We start from the raw sequence: 22,173 nt of genomic DNA, 5'->3' as shown, positions 1-22,173 counted from the left end.
TAGCACATCAGCTTCCCCAGTACCTGGATGAAGCTGTCTACCTGGATCCATTTCAGTCAGGTTTCAGGCCCAGATACAGCATGGAGACGTCATTATTCGCGTTGGTCGATGATCTCTGGCGGGCCTGGGAGAGGGGCTGCTCCTCTGTCCTGGTCCTATTAGACCTCTCGGTGGCTTTCGATATCATCGACCATGGTATCCTACTGTGACAACTCGGGGACTTGGGAGTGGGGGGCACCGTTTTACGGTGGTTCTCCTACCTGTCGGATCGGTCACAGTTTATGTTGACTGGAGGGCAGGGATCAACCCAAGGCGCATCACTTGTGGGGTGCCCCAGGGGTCGGTTCTCTCACCCCTTCTGTTCAACATATATATGAAACCACTGGGTGTGATCATCCTGGTTTTGGGGTACGGTATCATCAATATGCTGATGATACCCAACTTTTCATCTCTACCCAAACCACCCAAACGATGCCCTTGACGTGATGTCCCGATGCCTGGAGGCTGTGTGGGTCTGGATGGGGAGGAACAGGCTCAAGCTCAATCCCTCCAAGATTGAGTGGCTGTGGTTTCTGTCATCCCAATTTGTGCATCTTGTTCCATCTTTGATGATAAATGAAATTTTAAATTTTAAATTTTAAAAATGAAATTTTAGCCCCTGCAGAGAGGGCCCGCAATCTGGGAGTCCTCGTTCGTTTCGTTTTGTTTCATTTATTGGTTTTGTATGCCGCCCACTCCCAAAGGACTCCGGGCGGCTCACAATGAAATGGGGGAGGGGATAAATAAGACAATATAAACAATATTTAAAATACACATCACAAATGAAGCGGGGCTGGATACTTCAACAGCCCCCAGCCTGCCGGAACAGCCAGGACTTGGTAGCTTTATGGAAGGCCGGGAGGGTAGTAAGGGTCCGGATCTCCACGGGGAGCTCGTTCCAGAGGGCCGGAGCAGTAACAGAGAAGGCTCTCCCCCGGGGGGTCGCCAGCCGGCATTGGTTGGCAGATGGGACCCGGAGAAGGCCGAGCCTGTGTGATCGAATCGGTCTTTGGGAGGTAATTGGCAGGAGGCGGTCTCTCAGGTACCCAGGTCCGATGCCATGCAGGGCTTTATAAGTAACTAGCACCTTGAAGCGAGTCTGGAGACAGATGGGCAGCCAGTGCACCTCGCGGAGGATAGGTGTAACGTGGGTGTACCTAGGTGCACCCACAATCACTCACGTGGCTGCATTCTGGACTAGCTGAAGTCTTCGAACACTTTTCAAGGGCAGCCCCATGTAGAGCGCATTACAGTAATCCAGTCTTGAGGTAACAAGTGCTCTTGGATATGCGGTTTAGTTTAGCAGAACACCTGACGGCCGTGACCAGGAGGGCCTTTTACCAGGTTCGTCTGGTACGTCAGTTGCGCCCCTTCCTGGATCGGGATGCTCTGTGCACAGTCACTCATGCCCTCGTCCTTTCTCGCCTGGACTACTGTAACACTCACTACATGGGGCTGCCCTTGAAGAGCACCCGGAGGCTTCAACTGGTCCAGAATGCAGCTGCGCAGATTATCATGGGGGCACCTAGGTGCTCCCATGTTGCACCCCTTTTAGGCGCCTGCACAAATTGCCAGTTGTCTTTCGGGTACGATTCAAGGTACTAATTATGACCTTTAAAGCACTCCATGGCTTAGGCCCAGGATACCTGCGAAACCACATACTGACACCGGTAGCCTCCCACCGTCCAGTGTGATCCCACAGAGTTGGCCTCCTCAGGGTGCCATCAGCCAGACAGTGTCAGCTAGCAACCCCCAGGGGGAGAGCCTTCTCTGTGGGAGCGCCTTCCCTCTGGAATGAGCTGCCCTCAGAGCTTCGTATAATCCCTGACCTCCGGTCCTTCCAATGCACCCTAAAAAGTTGGCTTTTCCAGCAAGCCAGCCTGGCCTGAACAAAACAAAATAAATTATTGATTATTGTTAATTGTAATTGAATTTTTTAAAAAAATGTTATTGTTAATTTTAATTGGGTTTGTTTTTTGGATATTCTATCTAATTTTTTTTAACGTTTATAATAGGTGTTTTTTTTAATGTTGTACGCCGCCCTGAGTCCTTGGGAGAAGGGCAGCATATAAATCCAATAAACCAAACCAAACCAAACCAAAGTCATTGTACAAAATTATTACAAAGAAATTGATTTCGTTCTATCATCTTATGGGATGTTGAATCATCTTATGGGAAATGAGATTATGTTTTCGAGAAAAGATCTTTCCACATTCCATGCATTTAAATGGCTTCTCTCCTGTATGGACATTTTTGTGGCTTCTAAGGCCACTGCCACGAGTAAATGTCTTGCCACACTCCATGTATTTATATGGCTTCTCACCTGTGTGGATCATCTTATGGGAAATAAAAGTACCTCTATGAGCAAAGGTCTTTCCACACTCCATGCATTTATTATTTCTCTCCTGCGTGGAGCTCTTTGTGGATAGTAAGTCTACTAATCAGAGCAAAAGTCTTTCCACACTCCATACATTTATACGGCTTCTCCCCTGTGTGGATCATCTTATGGGAAGTAAGTGTACTACTGTGACTAAACATCTTTCCACACTCCATACATTTATATGGCCTCTCCCCTGTGTGGCTTCTTTTATGGGTTATAAGTTGATCTCTTTGAGCAAAGGTCTTTCCACATTCTGTGCATTCAAATGGTTTCTCTCCTGTGTGGATCTTTTTGTGTCTTCTAAGATTACATTCATGATTAAAGGTCTTTCCACACTCCATGCATTTATACGGCTTCTCTCCTGTGTGGATCATCTTATGGGAAGTAAAATGATTTTTTTGAGCAAAGGCCTTTCCACATTCCATGCATTTAAATGGTTTCTCTCCTCTGTGGACATTTTTGTGCCTTCCAAGCCCACTACTATAAGCAAACGTCTTTCCACATTCCATGCATTTAAATGGTTTCTCTCCTGTGTGGACATTTTTGTGGCTTCTAAGGTTACTGACCTGAGTAAATGCCTTTCCACACTCCATGCATTTATATGGTTTCTCCCCTGTGTGGATCCTTTTATGGATAGTAAGTTGCTTGCTTTTTCTGAAACATTTTCCACATTCTAAACATTTATAAGGCTTCTCTTTTCTGTCAATAGCTTTTTGAGATCTAAAGCACTTATTTCCAAGAGAAAGAATGAATTCCCCATTGCAATTTTGTCTATTGTGTCTTCCTATAGCATCATTTTGGGTTAAATAGTGTTCATTTACTTTAGCTTTGATTAGCTTCACATTTTTTCCAGTATATTTTTTCCTTATTTTCTCTTCTTGGGCACAAAAGTGTTGCATTGGAGCATCAGTGGAAGATGAGCTTTCCTCATTGATATCATTTGACTGGTTTCTGTCATGGCTTTTTAATTCCATTCGAATTCCAAACTTCTCCGTTGTATTGATCACTTGGAACAATTCACAGGAATCTTGATTCTCCTGCTCATTATTACCTTCAAAACAAATGAGAAATGAAAATGATAATGAGGTTAGAGAAAATGATCAAATTGTAAAAAGTTAAGTGAATTACCTTCAGAATTTCTCTGAAATTCCATTAGGTTATGTTCGCATGCCTACAGGGGTGTGATATAGACATGATGATTTCTATATTCATGAGTCATGAAAGCTTTGAAAATATCTAGGAAACATCTCTTTCTTTACAATTATCTCTATATATGCAAATCAGTTTTGAGTTAAGCAAACATATAGAACAGAATTGGAAGGGACCTTGGAGATCTTCAATCCTCTGCGAAGGCAGGAAACCCTACACCAGTTAAGACAAATGGTTATCCAATATCTTTTTAAAAACTTTCAGTGTTGGAGCATTCACAGCTTCTGGAACATTTTAATTTCACAAAAGCTGGTTGGAGGAGCTAATGGCTGTGAGGGGAGTCTGAGAGGGAGTACAGAGGACAAAGATAGTTTGAAACTGCCTCCATTGCATTTTAATTACATAGAAGCTGGGAGGAGATGCTGGCTATGAAGGGAGTCTGAAAGGGAGTACAGTGGACAAAGGTAGAGTGAAATTGCCTCCACTGCATATTAACATCCCTGAGGCTGGTGGGAGGAGCTGCTAGCTGTGAGCGGGGAGTCTGAGAGAGAGTACAGAGGACAAAGGTAGCGGCTGCTCGTATAAACCAAAAATAGCAATAATACATTCAAGGTTAGTGTGCTTGAGATTGTGATTTTATTTTATTTCAAAATGACCGGCTTAGTTCAGTGCAATACTTGTTTTGCAGCTGTGCTTCACAGTACTTGTTAGGTAAGCTCCCCGTTAGGAGAACGAGTGCGTGCAGAGAAGCGTAGTGAGAGTAGTCTAGAAGAACGCATAAACCAGCATATGGAGACACTGAATTGTAAAACAGATAGTATTTTTACTTCTGTGGAAATAGAGGTATGCAGAGTCCAATTCATACACGGTTAAGACGGTCAGTCATCAATGTTCGCAGTTAAGGGGTGATCTAACAAACACAGTCCAGTATCATATAATCAGTTCAGCACCCAAAGTCACTAACAGTAGCAAAACTCACAGCCATTCACTCTGAGCTCTGACACGTCTACAACCAGTATCCAATGCTCGGCATCTAACAAACAAAGAGCTAATAGTCATTCTGGCTCCATCTTATGGCCGCTTGAGGAAACAGCAACCAATCACATTTACAGCAGTACTTAAAGGTACAGCACTACCATCATGGTTTATATATTGCCAACCCAACTGTTACCCAACTGTACTATTCCTAATAGTACTCTTTTCAAATTTGGATACTGTCCTCCTTGTAAACAAATCACTAGTCTACGTGGACAGATTACCCATCTAGAATCTCCCATCTGTGGTCTCCAAGTAATAATTAGTACCCAATTCAGTCATCCCACCCTATTGAGCTGCTGTGCTATCATCCCCCTCTACCACAAAGATCCTGCAGGAGAAGGGCAGTATGGACAACCATGGGATCTGGTTGGGTGAGAGCTGTGAACCATAAACACAAAGCTTTTGCTGTGTCCCAACATAACAAATATGAACAACAGACAATGATGCACACCGATTCTCAAGTTCAAGGCTTTAGAAGGCCAGGGTCCCTAGGGGGCAAAAAACATTTTCACAACTATGAACCGACTAACAATTCCATACAAAAGACCAGAGAAAAAACCTTTGTGGCTGTACACAAAACACAAGTCTCCAACTCCACCAGGAACGACTTAGATGTGGAATCGTCAAGGATAGTTCCAATTAAAACCCCAACAACAAGCAAAGACCCATTCTGTCCATTCCACGAATCTTCCCACTCTTTGAACAAGTGTAGAGTATTTCAGAGTATAAGACACACTTTTTTCCCTCAAAAAAGAGGCTGAAAATCTTGGTGCGATTTATACACTAAATACAGCACTTTTTGCCTCCAGAAACCCCAGCTCTTCACCAAAATGGCCGGGCATAGCTTTTAGGAGGTTTTCAGAGAGTTCCTGGGGGCTAGGGAGGGCAGAAATGAGCAAAAAACAGTCAGGGGTTTTTGCTCAATTCTGGACCCCCAGCCCTCAGGAACACTCCTAAAGGCTATCCATGCTGTTTTTAAAAAAGGCTTGTTTTTGCAAAAAATGGACCGTTTTTTGCTCGGTTTTGGCAAAAAAAAAAACCTGCAGCACTCCTGCAAGCCTCCTAAGGGCTATTCATGCCCTTTTTGGGAGGTCTACAGAATGCAAAACCTTTTTTTAAAAAAAGTTGCCTCTTCAAAACCTTGGTGTGTCTTATACTCCAAAAAATAAGGTAGCCCGAGCCTGTAAAGATGAAGTGAGGAAAGCTAAGTTCACAACCAACAAAGGCTTGCAACAAAAGAAAAAAATAACAACAAAAGCTTCTTCCAACATGTTGAAAACAAGAAAAAAGTCAAGGAAACAATTGGTCCATTACTGGGAGAAAGTGGGAAGAAGATGACAAGCAAAAGGAAGAAAGCAGAACTATTTAACTCATTTTTTGAAGGGAAAAAAGGGAAAAAAACTATATCTAAAGATCCTGGAGCACTGGGGAACTGCCAGAGGACTGGAAAAAGGCTGATGTGGTTCCCATCTTCAATAAAATAAAAAAACATAGATCCAGGAAACTTCAGATCTATCAGCTAACCTCAATACCAGGAAAGATTCTGGAAAATATAATCAAGCAACGAATTAGTGAACACCTAGAAATAAACAAAGTAATAGCCAAAAGCCAACATGGGTTTGTCAAAAACAGATCATGGCAGACTAATCTTATTGCATTATTTGACAAAGTGACAAAAATAGTGGACCAGAGGAATGCTGTCGATATACTTTACTTGGACTTCAGTAAGGCATTTGATAAGGTAAACCATAACTAGATAAAGTAGAAAAATGTGGGTTAGACAGCATCACCACCAGATGGGATTTCTAACCAGCTGCCTAACCGCACTAAACATATAGTCCTCAATGGAACTGCATCTACATGGAGGGAAATATGCAGTGGAGTACCCCAAGGCTCTGTTTTGGGGCCAATACTATTCAACACCTTCATCAATGATTTGGATGAGGGGATAGATGGGGAACTCATCAAATTTGCAGAAATAGCCAACACTCAGGAGGATAGGCTTAAGATACAGAAGGATCTTGACAACCTTGAACATTGAGCCCTATCTAACAAATGAAATTCAATGGTGAAAAATTTAGGCAAGAAAAACGAAATGCACAGGTACAGTATAGGTGGTACCTTGCTCAACAGTAGTAACTGTGAGGGGGATCTTGGAATCCTAGTGGACAACCATTTAAATATGAGCCAGCAGTGTGCAGCAGCTGCCAAAAAAGCCAACACAGTTCTAGGCTACATAAACAGAGGGATAGAATCAAGATCACGTGAAGGGTTAATACCACTTTATAAGTCCTTGGGAAGGCCACACTTGGAATACAGCATCCAGTTTTGGTCGCCACAATGAATGAGAGAGAGAGAAAGAGGGAGAGGGAGAATTTTTGGATTTCTCCTCACCAAAACTTTAAGACTGAAAGAGTTAGAGTTGAAATATAAAGAGATTGTCAATCGCCATTCTGTTAGATTGATAGGCAGTTATGGACTATCTTGATGATAGCCTTCTTAGAAAGAATATGCTACTGTATGGTTGAGAAAAAGATCCAGTTTCATTCCATGGAAACCCAACAAAGTTCACAGGGAGTGTTTCTTTCTACGATGGGCTTCTTGGGTCAACAGTGAATGTCAGTTATCAAAAATGTAGGTAGAAAATTAAGCAGGCAATAGGCAATTACAAAAAGGGAAGCCAACTTTCTGAATTCTGTTTCTTTGCACTTACTGACTTATAAATAGATTAATGTTCTGAAAACCTGACCTAAATTACTCTATATTTTTAATAGCTGTAAAGCTATGCTGAAAAGTTGTTCTCAAGGTATTGTGATAAATTCAATAAAAAGATGGGAATTCTTGATGAACTTAAGGAGAAATGAGAGTATTGGATAGTAAATGGACAAATAAAATTACCAATCAAAGAGAATATTTGCACCTCAGGGTTGAAATGAGGTGTTCTCTCTTTCCTCTTCCTCTCTTCTCTCTCTGTCTCTCTCATCCTCTTTCTCTTTGTCTTTCTTCTCTTTCTCTCTCCTTTTCCATTCTTCAGTCACCTTCTCTCTCCTCCCTTCTCTCTCCTCTTCGTTTCTTTCTGTCCCTCTCATCCTCTTTCTCTTTGTCTCTCTTTCTCTCTCCTTCTTTTCCATTCTTCCGTCACTTTCTCTCTCTTTCTCCCTTCTCTCTCTCCTCTTTGTCTCTTTCTCTCTCTCACCCTCTCTTCTTCTTTCCCACTGTTCTGTCACTTTCTCTCTCCTTCTGTCTCTTTCTGTCTCTCTTCCTTCTTTTTTCTTCCTCTCTTCCTCTCTCCCACTCTTTTATCACTTTCTCTCTACCGCCCAACCTGTCCCCATACTTAACTTCGACTGATCTTGTTTGCAATAATTTACCTTCTTTTCTTAAATAGGCGCAGTTCCCTTACCGGATCCCTCGCCTCACTCAAACACACACACACTCACACACACACAAAACCATTTTTCTCCATTCCAATTCGGATCCTATAAATCAATTGCTCTGTCAAACATCTGTGAAAAAAAATCAGGTGCTCAGGCATGAAAATGTGCTGCTCAAACACTATACTTTTACACACACACTGAAAAAAAATTAGAGGGAACATTGCTTAGAACTGAGGAAAAATTTCCTGACAGAACAATTAATCAGTGGAACAACTTGCTTCCAGAAGTTGTGAATGCTCAAACACTAGAAATTTTTTAGAAGAGATTGGATAACTATTAGTCTGAAGTGGTATAGTTTCCTGCCTAGGCAGGGGGTGGACTAGAAGGCCTCCAAGGTCCCTTCCAACTCTGTTATTCTATTCTATTCAAGTTGTCCCACTGATTAATTGTTCTGTCAGGAAATTTCTCCTTAGTTCTAGGTTGCTTCCCTCCTTGATTAATTTCCACCCATTGCTTCTTGTCCTACCCTCAGGTGTCAACTTGCAAAGCGCTTCCATGCTTGTTAGAGTTGCCATAGACAGAAGGGAGGGGGGGGAGCAAATTCCACACATACCTTTGGCTATTATCAAAGCAGGCTTGTGAGGCGTGGAATTTTACAGCCTGCCCAGAGCACCTCATTGGATAATGTGATTTATGACACAGACTGAGGGGAGGGGGGAAACGGGGGCAAAGTTCAGCTGTAATTTATGTGAGGTCAGATCTGTCTCTGTTTGGGTTAGCAGAGAACAGAGGCCTAAAACACTGTAGTGAGATCAATAGTGCTAGATTTCCCACTCCTGATCTTGAGTGTCTCTCACTACTTTAGGACACTTTTTTCTGCAAATGCACCGAAGTAGGCAAAGGAACCGATGGCTCGCCACATTGTTGCAAGGTACTGCATTTTTTGGAACATAAGACACACCCAGAGAAGGAAAACATATCGCGAGTGATATGGGGTGTATCTAGATACACCCATGTTACACCTATCCTCCGCGAGCTGCACGGGCTCCCAATTGGTCTCCGGACGCGCTTCAAGGTGCTAGTCGTTACTTTTAAAGCCCTACATGGTTTAGGACCTGGCTACCTGAGAGACCGCCTCCTGCCACATACCTCTTAACGACCAACAAGATTGCACAGGTTGGGCCTCCTCCGGGTGCTGTCAACCGGACAATGCCAGCTGGCGGCCCTCCGGGGGAGGGCCTTCTCTGTTGCTGTGCTGGCCCTGTGGAACAATCTACCCATAGAGATCCAGACCCTTACCACTCTCCCGGCCTTCTGTAAAGCCGTCAAGACTTGGCTGTTCCGGCAGGCCTGGGGCTGTTGATTGATATCCAGCTCCGCTTAGATGGAATGGATGATGTGGACTTTTAATTGTATTTTTTTTAATTGTTAAATTTTAAATGTTTCTTTTGTCTTGCTGTGAGCCGCCCAGAGTCCCAATGTAAGTGGGCGGCATACAAATTTTATTAAACTTGTAAAAATAGTTTTTTGTCTCTGTGCATTCTGTTTTTGCCAACCCTGGTCCAGAAGGACTCTGTATGCCAATAACGGTCTCATTTTTGGCCTCCCAAACCCTCTGCATGTTTTCAGCTTCCCCAATGTCAAGGAGGGCAAAAATGGGATCCACAGAGGCCTCTGGAGGTGAAAAGCAGGCTCGTTCTTGGCCTGCAGAGTGCTTCTGAACGCCAGGGAGACCAAAAACAGGACCGTATTTGCTCTATAAGACGCACAGACATTTCCACACACTTTTGGGGGGGAGGGAGCAAAAGGACATCTTATAGTCTGAAAAATATGGTAAGACCTGGCAGGGTGGGATGTTGCAGCACCTCTGCTGTCATTCGTAAGTGTGAACGACAACTGTAGTGGTGCAACATTTGTAATTTCAGGACTGAGTTTTAAGTACTTGGGGGAGGGCTGGTTGTAACTTGGAAAGGTTACTTAGTAAACTGTCGTAACTCGGGGATTACCTGTACCCTAGGATGCTCTGAGTCACATTGCATGAGGCCTTCGCTCTTGAATTGGATTTGGAAAATGCTCTTCCATGGGCTGAATGTGAAAGTTCTGTTCTCACACAATATTGGAGGTTCCAGAGGACAAATGACAAGACACTCCTCTCACACGACCCCCAGAGGACACACAAAAGCACATCTTGTTCTTTTCAGCCTCCACAGATAAGTTCAAATAGAAACGGGAAAAATAGAGATAAGAAATGGCAGAGAAAGCATGTAAGCAAAGAGACATTGACTCTTTCCTTCCTTGCAGCAGAACAAGGCCAGATCCTTTCCTTCTCCCTCCCAGGAGACGATATCTGGTCAGTGATATTTAAATAAATAACTAATTATGTATAATCTTTCTTCTTGAACTCTCTGATTGGGAACTAAAATAACTCTTACCCAGAGAGACCAGGTTCCTATGGTTTTCAAGCATGACTTCTGAATGCAGCGCTTTCTGGTCAGGATCCAGCTGAGACCATTCCTCCTCAGAGAAATACACAGCCACCTCCTCAAAGGACACCAGACTCTCCTGAACACGGAAAAAAAGAACAGAACAGGAGAATTTGCAAGGTCTCTTCATCTTTATCAATGGTTTAGACAAGGGGATAGAAGGGGAACTCTTCAAATTTGCAGACAAGACCACATTGACAGGAATAGCAACACTCCAGAAGATAAGCTCCAGATATAGAAGGGTTGTCAGATTGGGCCCCATCTAATGAAAGGAAATCAACAATGGGAAATGTAAAGCTCTATATTTAGGAAAGAAAACCCAAATGTGCAGGCATAGAATAGGTGATACCTGGCTCAACACTACTAAGTGCAACAGGGATCTTGGAGTCCTAGTGGATAAGCACTTAAACATGAGCCAGCAGTAGGCTACTTTTGCCAAACACCTATCCTCCGCGAGCTGCACTGGCTCCCTATTGGTCTCTGAGCACGATTCAAGGTGCTGGTCATTACCTTTAAAGCCCTACATGGCCTAGGACCCAGATATCTGCAAGACCGTCTTCTGCCACATACCTTCCAACGGCCGATAAGATCGCACAGGGTGGGCCTTCTCCAGGTCCCATCAGCCAGACAATGTCGGCTGGCGGCTCCCCGGGGAAGGGCCTTCTCTGTAGCCGCTCCGACCCTATAGAATGAACTACCCCCAGAGATCCGGACCCTACCCACTCTCATGGCCTTCTGAAAGGCTATTAAAACCTGGCTATTCCGGCAGGCCTGGGGCTGTTGACCTCACGACTGTGGTCCAGCCCCGATTAGACTGGGTGCATGATGTGTTTTTTTTTTAAATCTGTTTCCTCCGTTTTTTAATTCTTCGCTTTTCTTAAAATTTATTTTTTGTAAGCCGCCCGGAGTCCTTCGGGATTGGGCGGCCTATAAATTTATTAAATCCAAATCCAAACAGAACCCCAACAGAATCAAAGGCTGCATTAAGAGGGATAGAATCAAGACGACTCTTTCTAGAGTCTCCACATCTTTTCTACATCGTGGGGACAAAAACTGAATGCCGTATTCCAAGTGTGGCCTTACCAAGGCATTACAAAGTGGTATTAACACTTCACGTGATCTTGATTGTAAACTTAACGAAGTTGGAGGAATACCTAGCAGAAGAAGATAAACAGAGGAAGCTATGCTGACTGACAGCAAGTTGAACCTGCTATTCTGCTCTCCATGTTGTGGAAGAACACAAAAGTAATCCAGGCCAAACAAGAGGGGGGGGGAATAGAAGGAGAGAGCACTTTGCACATCCGCTTTACTTCCTGAAGGGAGAATACAAATCTAATAACTTCCCTTTCTTACTTGATTTAGAGGTTCAATTGTTGTTTGATTTCCATCATAAAAACCAGAAAGCGTCATTCTTTGTTTCTCTGTAAGAATAAACAATTTCAAAATGCATAATTAACAAAATAGGAGGAGGTATTCTATACAAGAGAAGAGAGAGTGAAAGGAAGACAGATGGGAAATCGGAAGATCTTCCATTACCTCCTGAGGCGTCCTGACTTGGATCTTCCCAAGGGATCCTCCTGAAAAACAGTTCCTGAGGGGGATTTGATGGGTTCTTCTTTCCCTCGGGATCTTTGATCTCCACAGTGCAGCCCTTCCAATAGGAGAGGAAGGAAGAAAGAAGCAGAATTAATGTACGTCACACGAAATAAAGTGGATTCTTATATTCGGAACACAACCTCAAAGCCCCCAATACCCACCTGGGAGGTTGAGTGAGGAAACAATGGAACAACATCCTACAAGAATAGGTGAATTGCCACGTATGATGAAGGCCAAAGAGGGGTGAAGTATTCAAACTCATTCTCTATTCTCTTCTGAGGTCCCTAAAGTCTCTCACCTGCAACTGGACCTGCTCCTTCTGCTCCTCCGCCTGGCTCAGAAGGAAGCCTTCTGCCAGGGCCACCGCCTGGGAGCTGGTCTCTGCTCCACACTCTCGCACCCAGCTCTCCATCTCTGGGGGCAGCAGGAACAGGAGATGCTCCAGAACCACCAGGTCTAGCATCTGGGCTTTGCTGTGTTTTTCTGGTCTCAGCCATCGCCTGCAAATGTCATGGAGTCGGCTGCAAAGTCCTCGGGGACCCTCAGCCTCCCGGTATTGGATGAACTTCCAGGGCTGAACTTCGGAAGGGAAGATAGTTTCCTCCTCCAGGATCTTCTGCCCAGTCCTTGTCCAGAGCTCCCCTCCCTTCCCAGGCTGAACAGCTGGAGGGCTTTTTCTGCTTCCCTCCTTGGCAAAAGGTTGTGTCTCCATCCTTTCTCTGTCCTGCAGAGCAACTCCAGATGGGTCCAAGGACTCTGGTGGGTCTCCAGGTGCCTTTTCCTTCACGGGACCATTTCTGGGACGGATCCCTGCAAGTTATTCTGCTCTTTTTTTCCTCCCCAAGAGAAAATTTTGCCTTGCAAAGACCACAAATGGCTTTGAGTTTCTGTATCTGAGATGGAAAGAAAAAATAAACAACAAGAATTAGAAAGTGGAATTCAGCCACTGAACAATCTTCACCCAACCTGCCCGGAGCCCCTAATGGGTCATCCCAGCGCAGGGCCGGGAAGGAGGCAGCTGGAGAGGCCGCCCCGCTTCTCTCCCCCTCCGGAGACAGGATGAGACCCTCGGGGAGCCGGGTGCGAATCCTGCCTTCTCCTCGCCCGGCTTCTCTCCTCTCCTGCTGGGCCCCCGCAAGACGGACCCTCCCCCCACTCGGGCTTTTTCCCCGGATCCCCGCAGCCTTCCTGGGATCCCCGCTTCCTTCTGCAAGGAGAGGGCGGCTGCGGAACATGGGACCCAGGAAGAGCCCCCCGCTCACCCGATGCACGTCTGGCTGTCCCCCCGCAAGACTCTCCCGCAGCCTCTGCGCCTTCTACGGAGCCCCAGGGGTTAAGGAGAGCGAGTGGGTGGCGCCCTAGAGAGGCAAGGCTCAGTGATGTCACTTCTTTCGCCGCCTCCTCTGGAAAGCCAGCCGTGACGTTCGTCCTCCAGTGGGCCAATGGGGAAGCGCCTGGAGTTCCCTTCCCTTGGCAGAAGGCGCCCCCTGCAGGATTTGGGGCAAAGTGCCAGGGTCTTAGAAAGCGAGGGAAGGAGGAGCACGTCTGAGTGGAAGGGAATGGGCGGGGATGATGGGCTTGGGAGTAGGAGGAAAAGCACTCTCAATGCCTCCCTGTCAGAGAAAGGCTTCGACGTCTCCAAAAGCTCTCCAGAAGCGGCACTTCTCCATCTTCCTCCCCTTCTTGTTGGTGGAGATGGAAAAACGGCCGGCTTGTCAAGACGAGGACCGGGAGGCTTAGAATACAGTAGCAGAGTTGGAAGGGACCTTGGAGGTCTTCTAGTCCAACCCCTGCCTAGGCAGGAAACCCTATACCCTTTCAGACAAAAGGCTATCCAACGTCTTCTTAAAGACTTCCAGTGTTGGGGCATTCACACAATCTGTTCCACTGATTCATTGTTCTAACTGTCAGGAAATTTCTCCTCAGTTCTAAGTTGCTTCTCTCTTTGATTAGTTTCCACCCATTGCTTCTTGTCCTACCCACAGGTGCTTTAGAGAATAGCATGACTCCCTCTTTTTTGTGGCAGCCCCTGAGATATTGGAACACTACTATCATATCACACCTAATCCTTCTTTTGATTACCCAAGAGATACCCAGTTCTTGCAACCATTCTACATATGTTTTAGCCTCCGGTCCCCTAATCATCTTTGTTGCTCTTTTCTGCACTCTTTCTAGAGTCTCCGCGTCTTTTTTACATCGTGGTGACCAAAACTGAATGCAGTATTCCAAGTGTGGCATTATAAAGTGGTATTAACCCTTCACGTGATCTTGATTCTCTCCCTCTTTTGATGCAGCCTAGAACTGTGTTGGCTTTTTTGGCAGCTGCTGCACACTGCTGGCTCATATTTAAATGGTTGTCCACTAGGACTTCAAGATCCCTCTCACATTTACTACTATTGAACAAGGTATCACTTATACTGTACCTGTGCATTTGTCCCAGAAGCAGCGCCCTCGTCCGGGGTCACCCGGCAGCGGGGTGGGGGCGAGAGGGACCGGGAAGCTTCTGGGTCTGGCTGCTCCTTCTGCCCCACATGCTCAGCCTCGGCGAGGGAGACCAGGCATGGGAGGGGCACCACAGAAAGATGCAGGGAGGGTGAGCCGGCGCCTCATAGCAGAGGCATCAGGGGAGCCCAGCAGAGCCCAGGGATGCTGCTGCCTCACAAGCGCCCCCAAAGAGAAGGGAGAAAGATGCGGATGCTCCCAGCCCCAGCGGAGGAATCCGTGGCTCTGGATTGAGGGGTAGGGGGCGTTTTCCTCGGAATTGGGAGTGCCCTGAAGGAGTGGGAGGACCAATGGGAATCCTCCTTTCTGCAGCGTCATCAGTTTCTGGGCAGAGTCTCCTTTGACTTCGCCCACTCTAGGATAGAGTTCGGCACAGAGAGAGAAGCGGAGAAAGTGGAAGAAAATGGGAAAGAATGAGTGGGGGATAAAGGGAAAAAAGAGGAGGGGAAAACCTTTCATCGAGCACAATCAAATAAGTGAAATTGCAGCCTCGGCTTTTATTTTTACTGTACGTTCTTAGTAAATACTAACCATACCCGTCACACCTGCCTTTGGGTTCCACCTTCACCCCGTTTCTTCCTCGTGGTTTGAGCATCCCTGAATAGGCACCTGATGTCCCTTTTTGACTGACTCCATATTTGGTTTCTACATTTCCTGTTTTGTGTCCTAGTTCCCTGTCTCTTTTTCCATTTGGTTGATTCCCCTGAAATTTGAGTCTGGAATTAGCTTCTAAAACTTCCTTTCCCTTAGCTTTCACTTTCAAGCCCTTCGGATTGGGTGAGCCGGTTGCTTCTCAAAGCCGACTTTCTTGGTTAATGTCAGGGGCAGCTCATCCACTGCCAAAAATGGTCCAAAAATCCAAATTTCCCTTGAGAAAACCATTTCCAAAGACAGGCTTCACTTCCATGGTGCTGCCTTCTCTCCTTGCATGATTTCCTTTATTGAGAGTGGGAGAGAAAATAACTTATGCCCCAACCCCTTTGCCCTCCATGCCCATCTGACCCTAATTGGGGGGTTAATCAAGATGGCAGTCCTCCCTCCTTCCCCCCTCCCTTCAGATGTTTCAGAATAACTAAAAAGGTGGAGCTAGGATTGTGGTGGCAGCAAAGGAGGGAAACTGGTGTGTTTTGTCACAACTTATGTGAAATGTCAAAAATGGGAGAAACAGGAGGATAAAGCCACAAATTTGGCGCGCTCCCTCTCCTTCCCCCTGATGTCCTAAATAGTCCCTGCTTCCCTTCCCTTCTTCACTTTTTCAAATGCAGAAATATCCAAAGCACCCCCCACTTTGGCAGGGCCATGTTGAGATCCTTGCTGAGAGGAGATTTGGGGGTTTTCAGAGGGAGATCACCGTAAACCAAAATAAAACCAGAAAGCCTCCTTCCCTGCATTTCGTGGGGGTGGGGAAGGGTCCAACTCCTGTATAGCAGATTCTGCCTGGGACGAGGGTTGCAGGGAGGGTGTCAAATTGTAAAGCGTTACCATGACTATTATCAAGTTGACATTGGAGGGAGGATTCCACGCATAGCTTCAGCCAGAGTCGGATCTCATATTTCTATAACCTCGTTGGTGGATGATTTATGACACAGACTGAGTGAGGGGAGAGTTAGGGGTAAAGTGCAAAGACCATTACCGGGTATCAGTTTCGGCTCCGCAGAACATGCCAAAATGTTGATCCCAATAAATGACTGGATTTCTTTTGAACTTTGTCTCGAGGCTCGTAAATTAATTAGGTCATCTTTTGAAAACTTCACAGAGGGATCCAGAAGGAGGAAGATCTTGGGGAAAGGGAAAGTGGGGCAATTAGGGATGAGACTGATTCCAGGATCGCAGCAGAGCTTTGGAGAGGATCCCTCTTGATCTCCCCCTTCACCAAATGCTCAGAACTGGCACAATTCTTAGAGGGATTAATGAAGGGGAGGTCTGAGTGAGCCCCACCCCCAAGAAGGTACTTAAAAGGTTCACTCCAGCTCAGACTACTTTGCTAACCATGTTTCTAACTGTTGAGGGATTGTTTTTAATAACAGTTAATTCTATGATGCTGAAGAATATTCTATTTGTAATTGGTAATTTAAAGCAGAGATCTAATCTGGCTGCCACCCAGACAAAGAACAACATTTCAGTTGTGGGTTTGTTTGTTTTTTCATAATAAGCCCATTTGCATCTTGGAACATTAAAGATATTTGTGGAATAGCTAAAAAGAAGGCAGTGGCTTTATAAAGTGAAAATCGGGACTATTTGCTTGAACAAGGAATGCAATTAAGGATGAGAAAACATATTTTAGTAAGAACATGGATAGAGTACATTTAAATCAGTGGAAATTGAAAAGTTTCAATTTGGCATTTTATTGAAAAAACGTTCAACTCATATAGATTACTTTTAGTAGGTAAACAAACAGACTATCAGATGACATGAATCAATTTTATGGCCCAACCTAAAATGAACCTAAAATGTACTGATAAAATTTTGGAGGTCCAATTTGATGAGATGGGAGTTGCTGGAGGGAGATTTTAATTCACTTCTGCATCCACTAGTGAATCGGAAAAAGATTTTTCTTTTCTTTTTAAAGACCCGCCCCCAAAGACATAACATTCTCTTTCTGGCCATCCAGGAATTGACAGAGCCACGGTGCCTGAAGTCCTAAGCCCGGTAGAAGTCCTCAGTGGCTGGCACCCCTATCTCTACTTTTGGCTCAAGCAGGAGATCCTATACCATTTCAGGATCTATTGATATTCCTGTAAGATCTATTTCAGACAAGTGACTATCCAGTCTATTCTTAAAAACATCCAGTGATGAAGCAACCTCACTGTCGGAAGGAAAGCTGCTCCACTAATTGATGATCTTCACTGTAAGGAATATTCTCATTAATTTGAGATTGCTTCTCTTCTATTTTTACGTGTGTCGTTTCTTGTCCTGCCCTCTGGTGCTCTGGAAAATAAATTGACCCCCCCTCCTCTTTGTGGCAGCCTCTCAAGTAATGGAATACTGCTATCATGTCACTCCTAATCCTTCTTTTCTGTAGACTAGCCAAACACAAAACCTGCAACTATTCTTCATATGTTTTAGTCTTCAAGCCTTTAATCATCTTAGCTGCTCGTTTGCATTTTCTCCAAAGTCTAAACATTTTTTGGTAATGTGATGACCAACACTGGATGCAGTATTCCAAGTGTGGTCTTACTAAGGCTTAATAAACTAGTATTAATACTTCATGTGATGTTGAGTCTATGCCTCTGTTTACACAATCAAGGATTGTATTAGCCATTTTGGCTGCTGCTGCACATACGTGACTTATGTTTAAATGATCATCCATTCAGACTCCCGAGGTCCATCTCACAATTACTGTTTTTGAGCCAGGTTTCATGTAATCTGTTTTTCCCGCCCAAATGCAAAATCTTACTTTTCTCCACATAAACTTTCACTTTGTTGGATTCAACCTTGTCTCATTTGGATCAGAAAGACACAATATGCATACACATACAAATCTATAGAGACATGGTGGGTCAGTGGTTAGAATGCAGTACCATAGACTAATTGCCCACAGCCAGGAGTTCGATCCAGACCACCTCTGCTTCAGGCTTTCATCTTTCTGAGGTCGCTAACATGAGGACCCAGATTGCTGAGGATTATATGATGGCTTTATAAACTGCACAGAGAGTGTGGTAAAGCATTGTGGAGTGGTATATAAGTCTGAGTGGAATTGCTATTGCTATGTAGTTTCACCCAAGCGTGGATCCTTTTAAGAGAAGGAAGATGACCATTCTGAGCAAAACTCTTTCAACATTCCATGCATTTATATGGCTTCTCTCCTGAGTGGATCATAGTAGTAGTAGTATAGCCTTTATTGCCATTGTACAAAATTATTACAACGAAATTGATTTTGCTCTATCATTTTATGGGATGTTGAATCATCTTATGGGAAATAAAATTATCTTTTTGAGGAAAGGTCTTTCCACATTCTGTGCATTTAAATGGCTTCTCTCCTGTGTGGACATTTTTGTGGCTTCTAAGGCCACTACCACGAGTAAATGTCTTTCCACACTCCATGCATTTATATGGCTTCTCCCCTGTGTGGATCATGTTATGGGAAATAAGAGAACCTCTATGAGCAAAGGTCTTTCCACATTCCGTGCATTTGAATGGCTTCTCTCCTGAGTGGATCATTTTGTGTTTTCTAAGTCCACTGCTCTGAGTAAATGTCTTCCCACACTCCATGCATTTAAATGGTTTCTCTCCTGAGTGGATCAACTTATGGGAAATAAAAGTATCTCTATAAGCAAAGGTCTTTCCACATTCCATGCATTTAAATGGTTTCTCTCCTGTGTGGAGGTTTTTGTGGATTCTAAGGCTATTGCTCTGAGTAAAAGCCTTTCCACATTCTGTGCATTTAAATGACTTCTCTCCTGAGTGGATGAAGTTATGAGAAATAAGATTACATTTTTGAGCAAAGGTCTTTCCACACGCCATGCATTTATACGGCTTCTCCCCCGTGTGTATCATCTTATGGGAGGTAAAATGACTTTTTTTATCAAAGGTTTTTCCACATTCCGTGCATTTAAACGGCTTCTCTCCTGAGTGGATCTTCTTGTGTCTTTCAAGACTACTACTCAGAGCAAAGCTCTTTCCACATTCCGTGCATTTTAATGGCTTCTCTCCTGAGTGGATCTTCTTGTGTCTTTCAAGACTACTACTCAGATCAAAGGTCTTTCCACATTCCAAGCATTTAAATGGTTTCTCTCCTGAGTGGATCCTTTTTTTGTGACTTCTAAGGCCATTGCTCCGAGTAAAGGTTTTTCCACACTCCATGCATTTATATGGCTTCTCCCCTGTGTGGATCATCTTATGGGAAGTAAAATTCCTTTTTTCAGAAAAGGTCTTTCCACATTCTGTGCACTTAAATGGCTTCTCTCCTGAGTGGATTTTTTTGTGTCTTCTAAGGCCATTGCTCTGAGTAAACATCTTTCCACACTCCATGCATTTAAATGATTTCTCTCCTGTGTGGAGCATTTTGTGGCTATTAAGGCTACTGCCATGAGTAAATGTCTTTCCACACTCTATGCATTCAAATCGCTTCTCTCCTGAGTGGATCTTTTTATGACTTCTAAGGCCATTGCTCCGAGTAAAGGCTTTTCCACACTCCATGCATTTATATGGCCTCTCCCCTGTGTGGATCATCTTATGGGAAGTAAAATTCCTTTTGTTAACAAAGGTCTTTCCACATTCCGTGCATTTAAATGGTTTTTCCCCTGTGTGGATCATCTTATGGGAAATAAAGGTACCTCGATGAGCAAAGGTCTTTCCACACTCCATGCATTTATATGGCTTCTCCCCTGTGTGGATTCTTTTATGGGAAATTAGAGTACCTCTATGAGCAAAGGTCTTTCCACACTCCAAGCATTTATATGATTTCTCTCCTGTATGGAGCTTTTTGTGGATAGTAAGTCTACTGCTCAGAGCAAAGGTCTTTCCACACTCCATACATTTATACGGCTTCTCCCCTGTGTGGATCATCTTATGGGAAGTAAGTGTACTATTGTGACTAAACATCTTTCCACACTCCATACATTTATATGGCCTCTCCCCTGTGTGGCTTCTTTTATGGGTTATAAGATGATCTCTTTGAGCAAAGGTCTTTCCACATTCTGTGCATTCAAATGGCTTCTCTCCTGTGTGGATCTTTTTGTGTCTTATAAGATTAGGTTCATGAGTAAAGATCTTTCCACACTCCATGCATTTATACGGCTTCTCTCCTGTGTGGATCATCTTATGGGAAGTAAAATGACTTTTTTGAGCAAAGGTCTTTCCACATTCCATGCATTTAAATGGTTTCTCTCCTCTGTGGCCATTTTTGTGGCTTCTAAGCCCACTACTATAAGCAAAGGTCTTTCCACATTCCATGCATTTAAATGGTTTCTCTCCTGTGTGGACATTTTTGTGGCTTCTAAGGTTACTGCTATGAGTAAAAGCCTTTCCACACTCCATGCATTTATATGGCTTTTCTCCTGTGTGGATTGTCTTATGCGAAATAAGAGTACCTCTATGAGCAAAGGTCTTTCCACATTCCATGCATTTAAATGGTTTCTCTCCTGTGTGGAGCTTTTTGTGGCTATTAAGGCCACTGCCATGAGTAAATGTCTTTCCACACTCTCTGCATTTATATCGCTTCTCTCCTGAGTGGATCATTTTGTGGCTTCTAAGTCCATTTCTATGAGTAAATGTCTTTCCACATTCCATGCATTTATACAGCTTTTCCCCTGTGTGGATCATCTTATGGAAAATAAGAGTACGTTTTTCAGCCAAGGTCTTTCCACACTCCATGCATTTGTATGGCTTCTCATATTTATGGCTTCTTTTATGGGAAATAAGATTACATCTATGAGCAAAGGCCTTTCCACATTCAGTACATTTAAATGGTTTCTCCCCTGTGTGGATCTTTTTATGGATAGTAAGTTGCCTGCTTGTTCTGAAACATTTACCACATTCCAAACACTTATAAGGCTTCTCTTTTCTGTCAGTAGCTTTTTGAGATATAAGGAAGTTATTTCCAAGAGAAAGAATGAATTTCCCATTGTAATTTTGTCCCTTGTGTCTTCTAATAGCATCCTCTCCTTTGTTTTGGATTAAATAGTGTTCATTTACTTTAGCTTTGCTTAGCTTCACACTTTTTCCAGTATATTTTTTCCTTATTTTCTCTTCTTGGGCACGAAAGTGTTGCATTGGAGCATCAGTGAAAGATGAGTTTTCCTGATTCCAATCATTTGACTGGTTTCTGTCATGGTTTTCTAATTCCATTCGAATTCCAAACTTCTCCGTTCCATCTTTAGCACTGATCACTTGGAACAATTCATAGGAATCTTGATTCTCCTGCCTATTATTACCTTCAAATCAAATGAGAAATCAAAATGATAACAAGGTTAGAGAAAATGATCAGTGGAACAACTTGCCTCCAGAGGTTGTGAATGCTCAAACACTACAAATTTTTAAGAGGTTGGATAACCACTAGTCTGAAGTGATGTAGGGTTTCCTGCCTAGGCATGGGGTGGACTAGAAGGCCTCCAAGGTCCCTTCCAACTCTGTTATTCTATTCTATTCAAGTTGTCCCACTGATTAATTGTTCTGTCAGGAAATTTCTCCTTAGTTCTAGATTGCTTCCCTCCTTGATTAATTTCCACCCATTGCTTCTTGTCCTACCCTCAGGTGTCAACTCGCAAAGCACTTCCATGCTTGTTATCGAGTTGCCATGGACAGAAGGTGGGGAGAGCAAATTCCACGCATACCTTTGGCTATTATCAAAGCAGGCTTGTGAGGCGTGGAATTTTACAGCCTGCCCAGAGCACCTCATTGGATAATGTGATTTATGACACAGACTGAGGGGAGGGGGGAAACGGGGCCAAAGTTCAGCTGTAATTTATGTGAGGTCAGATCTGTCTCTGTTTGGGTAATTGCCGAAATGTTGCTCCTAATAAATGACTGGATTTCTTTTGAAACTTGGCTCAAGGCTCATACATTAATTTGGAGATCCTTTGGAAATCTGACAGAGTCAGATCTCCTTTTAAAATCTATCAAGATTACTGGTTTTTCTGAATTCCAGACTCTCCAATCGCTCCCTGAT

The 22,173-nt window shown here is 44.0% G+C and overlaps 2 protein-coding genes across 2 annotated transcripts in view; both read right to left on the bottom strand.

Moving 5' to 3' along the window:
• Positions 1–13,362, bottom strand: part of LOC106556921 (uncharacterized) — a 33,167-nt gene extending 19,805 nt beyond the window's left edge. Inside the window, 7 exon segments of the mRNA XM_087711587.1 lie at positions 2,201–2,436; positions 2,438–3,470; positions 10,416–10,545; positions 11,820–11,887; positions 12,003–12,117; positions 12,361–12,955; positions 13,325–13,362. Coding sequence (XP_087567713.1) covers positions 2,201–2,436; positions 2,438–3,470; positions 10,416–10,545; positions 11,820–11,887; positions 12,003–12,117; positions 12,361–12,774 — 1,996 coding nt within the window. The 5' untranslated portion in view covers positions 12,775–12,955; positions 13,325–13,362.
• A 3,873-nt stretch (positions 13,363–17,235) lies between these two features.
• Positions 17,236–22,173, bottom strand: part of LOC148047340 (uncharacterized) — a 33,931-nt gene continuing 28,993 nt past the window's right edge. Inside the window, exon 5 of the mRNA XM_087711384.1 lies at positions 17,236–21,439. Within this exon, the coding sequence (XP_087567510.1) occupies positions 18,450–21,439 (2,990 nt within the window). The 3' untranslated portion in view covers positions 17,236–18,449. The remainder of the gene's footprint in view (positions 21,440–22,173) is intronic.

This window comes from Thamnophis sirtalis, unplaced genomic scaffold (assembly GCF_051295495.1).
Source record: "Thamnophis sirtalis isolate CommonGarterSnake01/CBP01778 unplaced genomic scaffold, rThaSir2_p1.2 scaffold_3, whole genome shotgun sequence".
Lineage (NCBI taxonomy): Eukaryota > Metazoa > Chordata > Lepidosauria > Squamata > Natricidae > Thamnophis > Thamnophis sirtalis.
The sequence above is the reverse complement of the archived record's forward strand: the minus strand, read 5'-3'. Positions and strand labels throughout refer to the sequence as shown.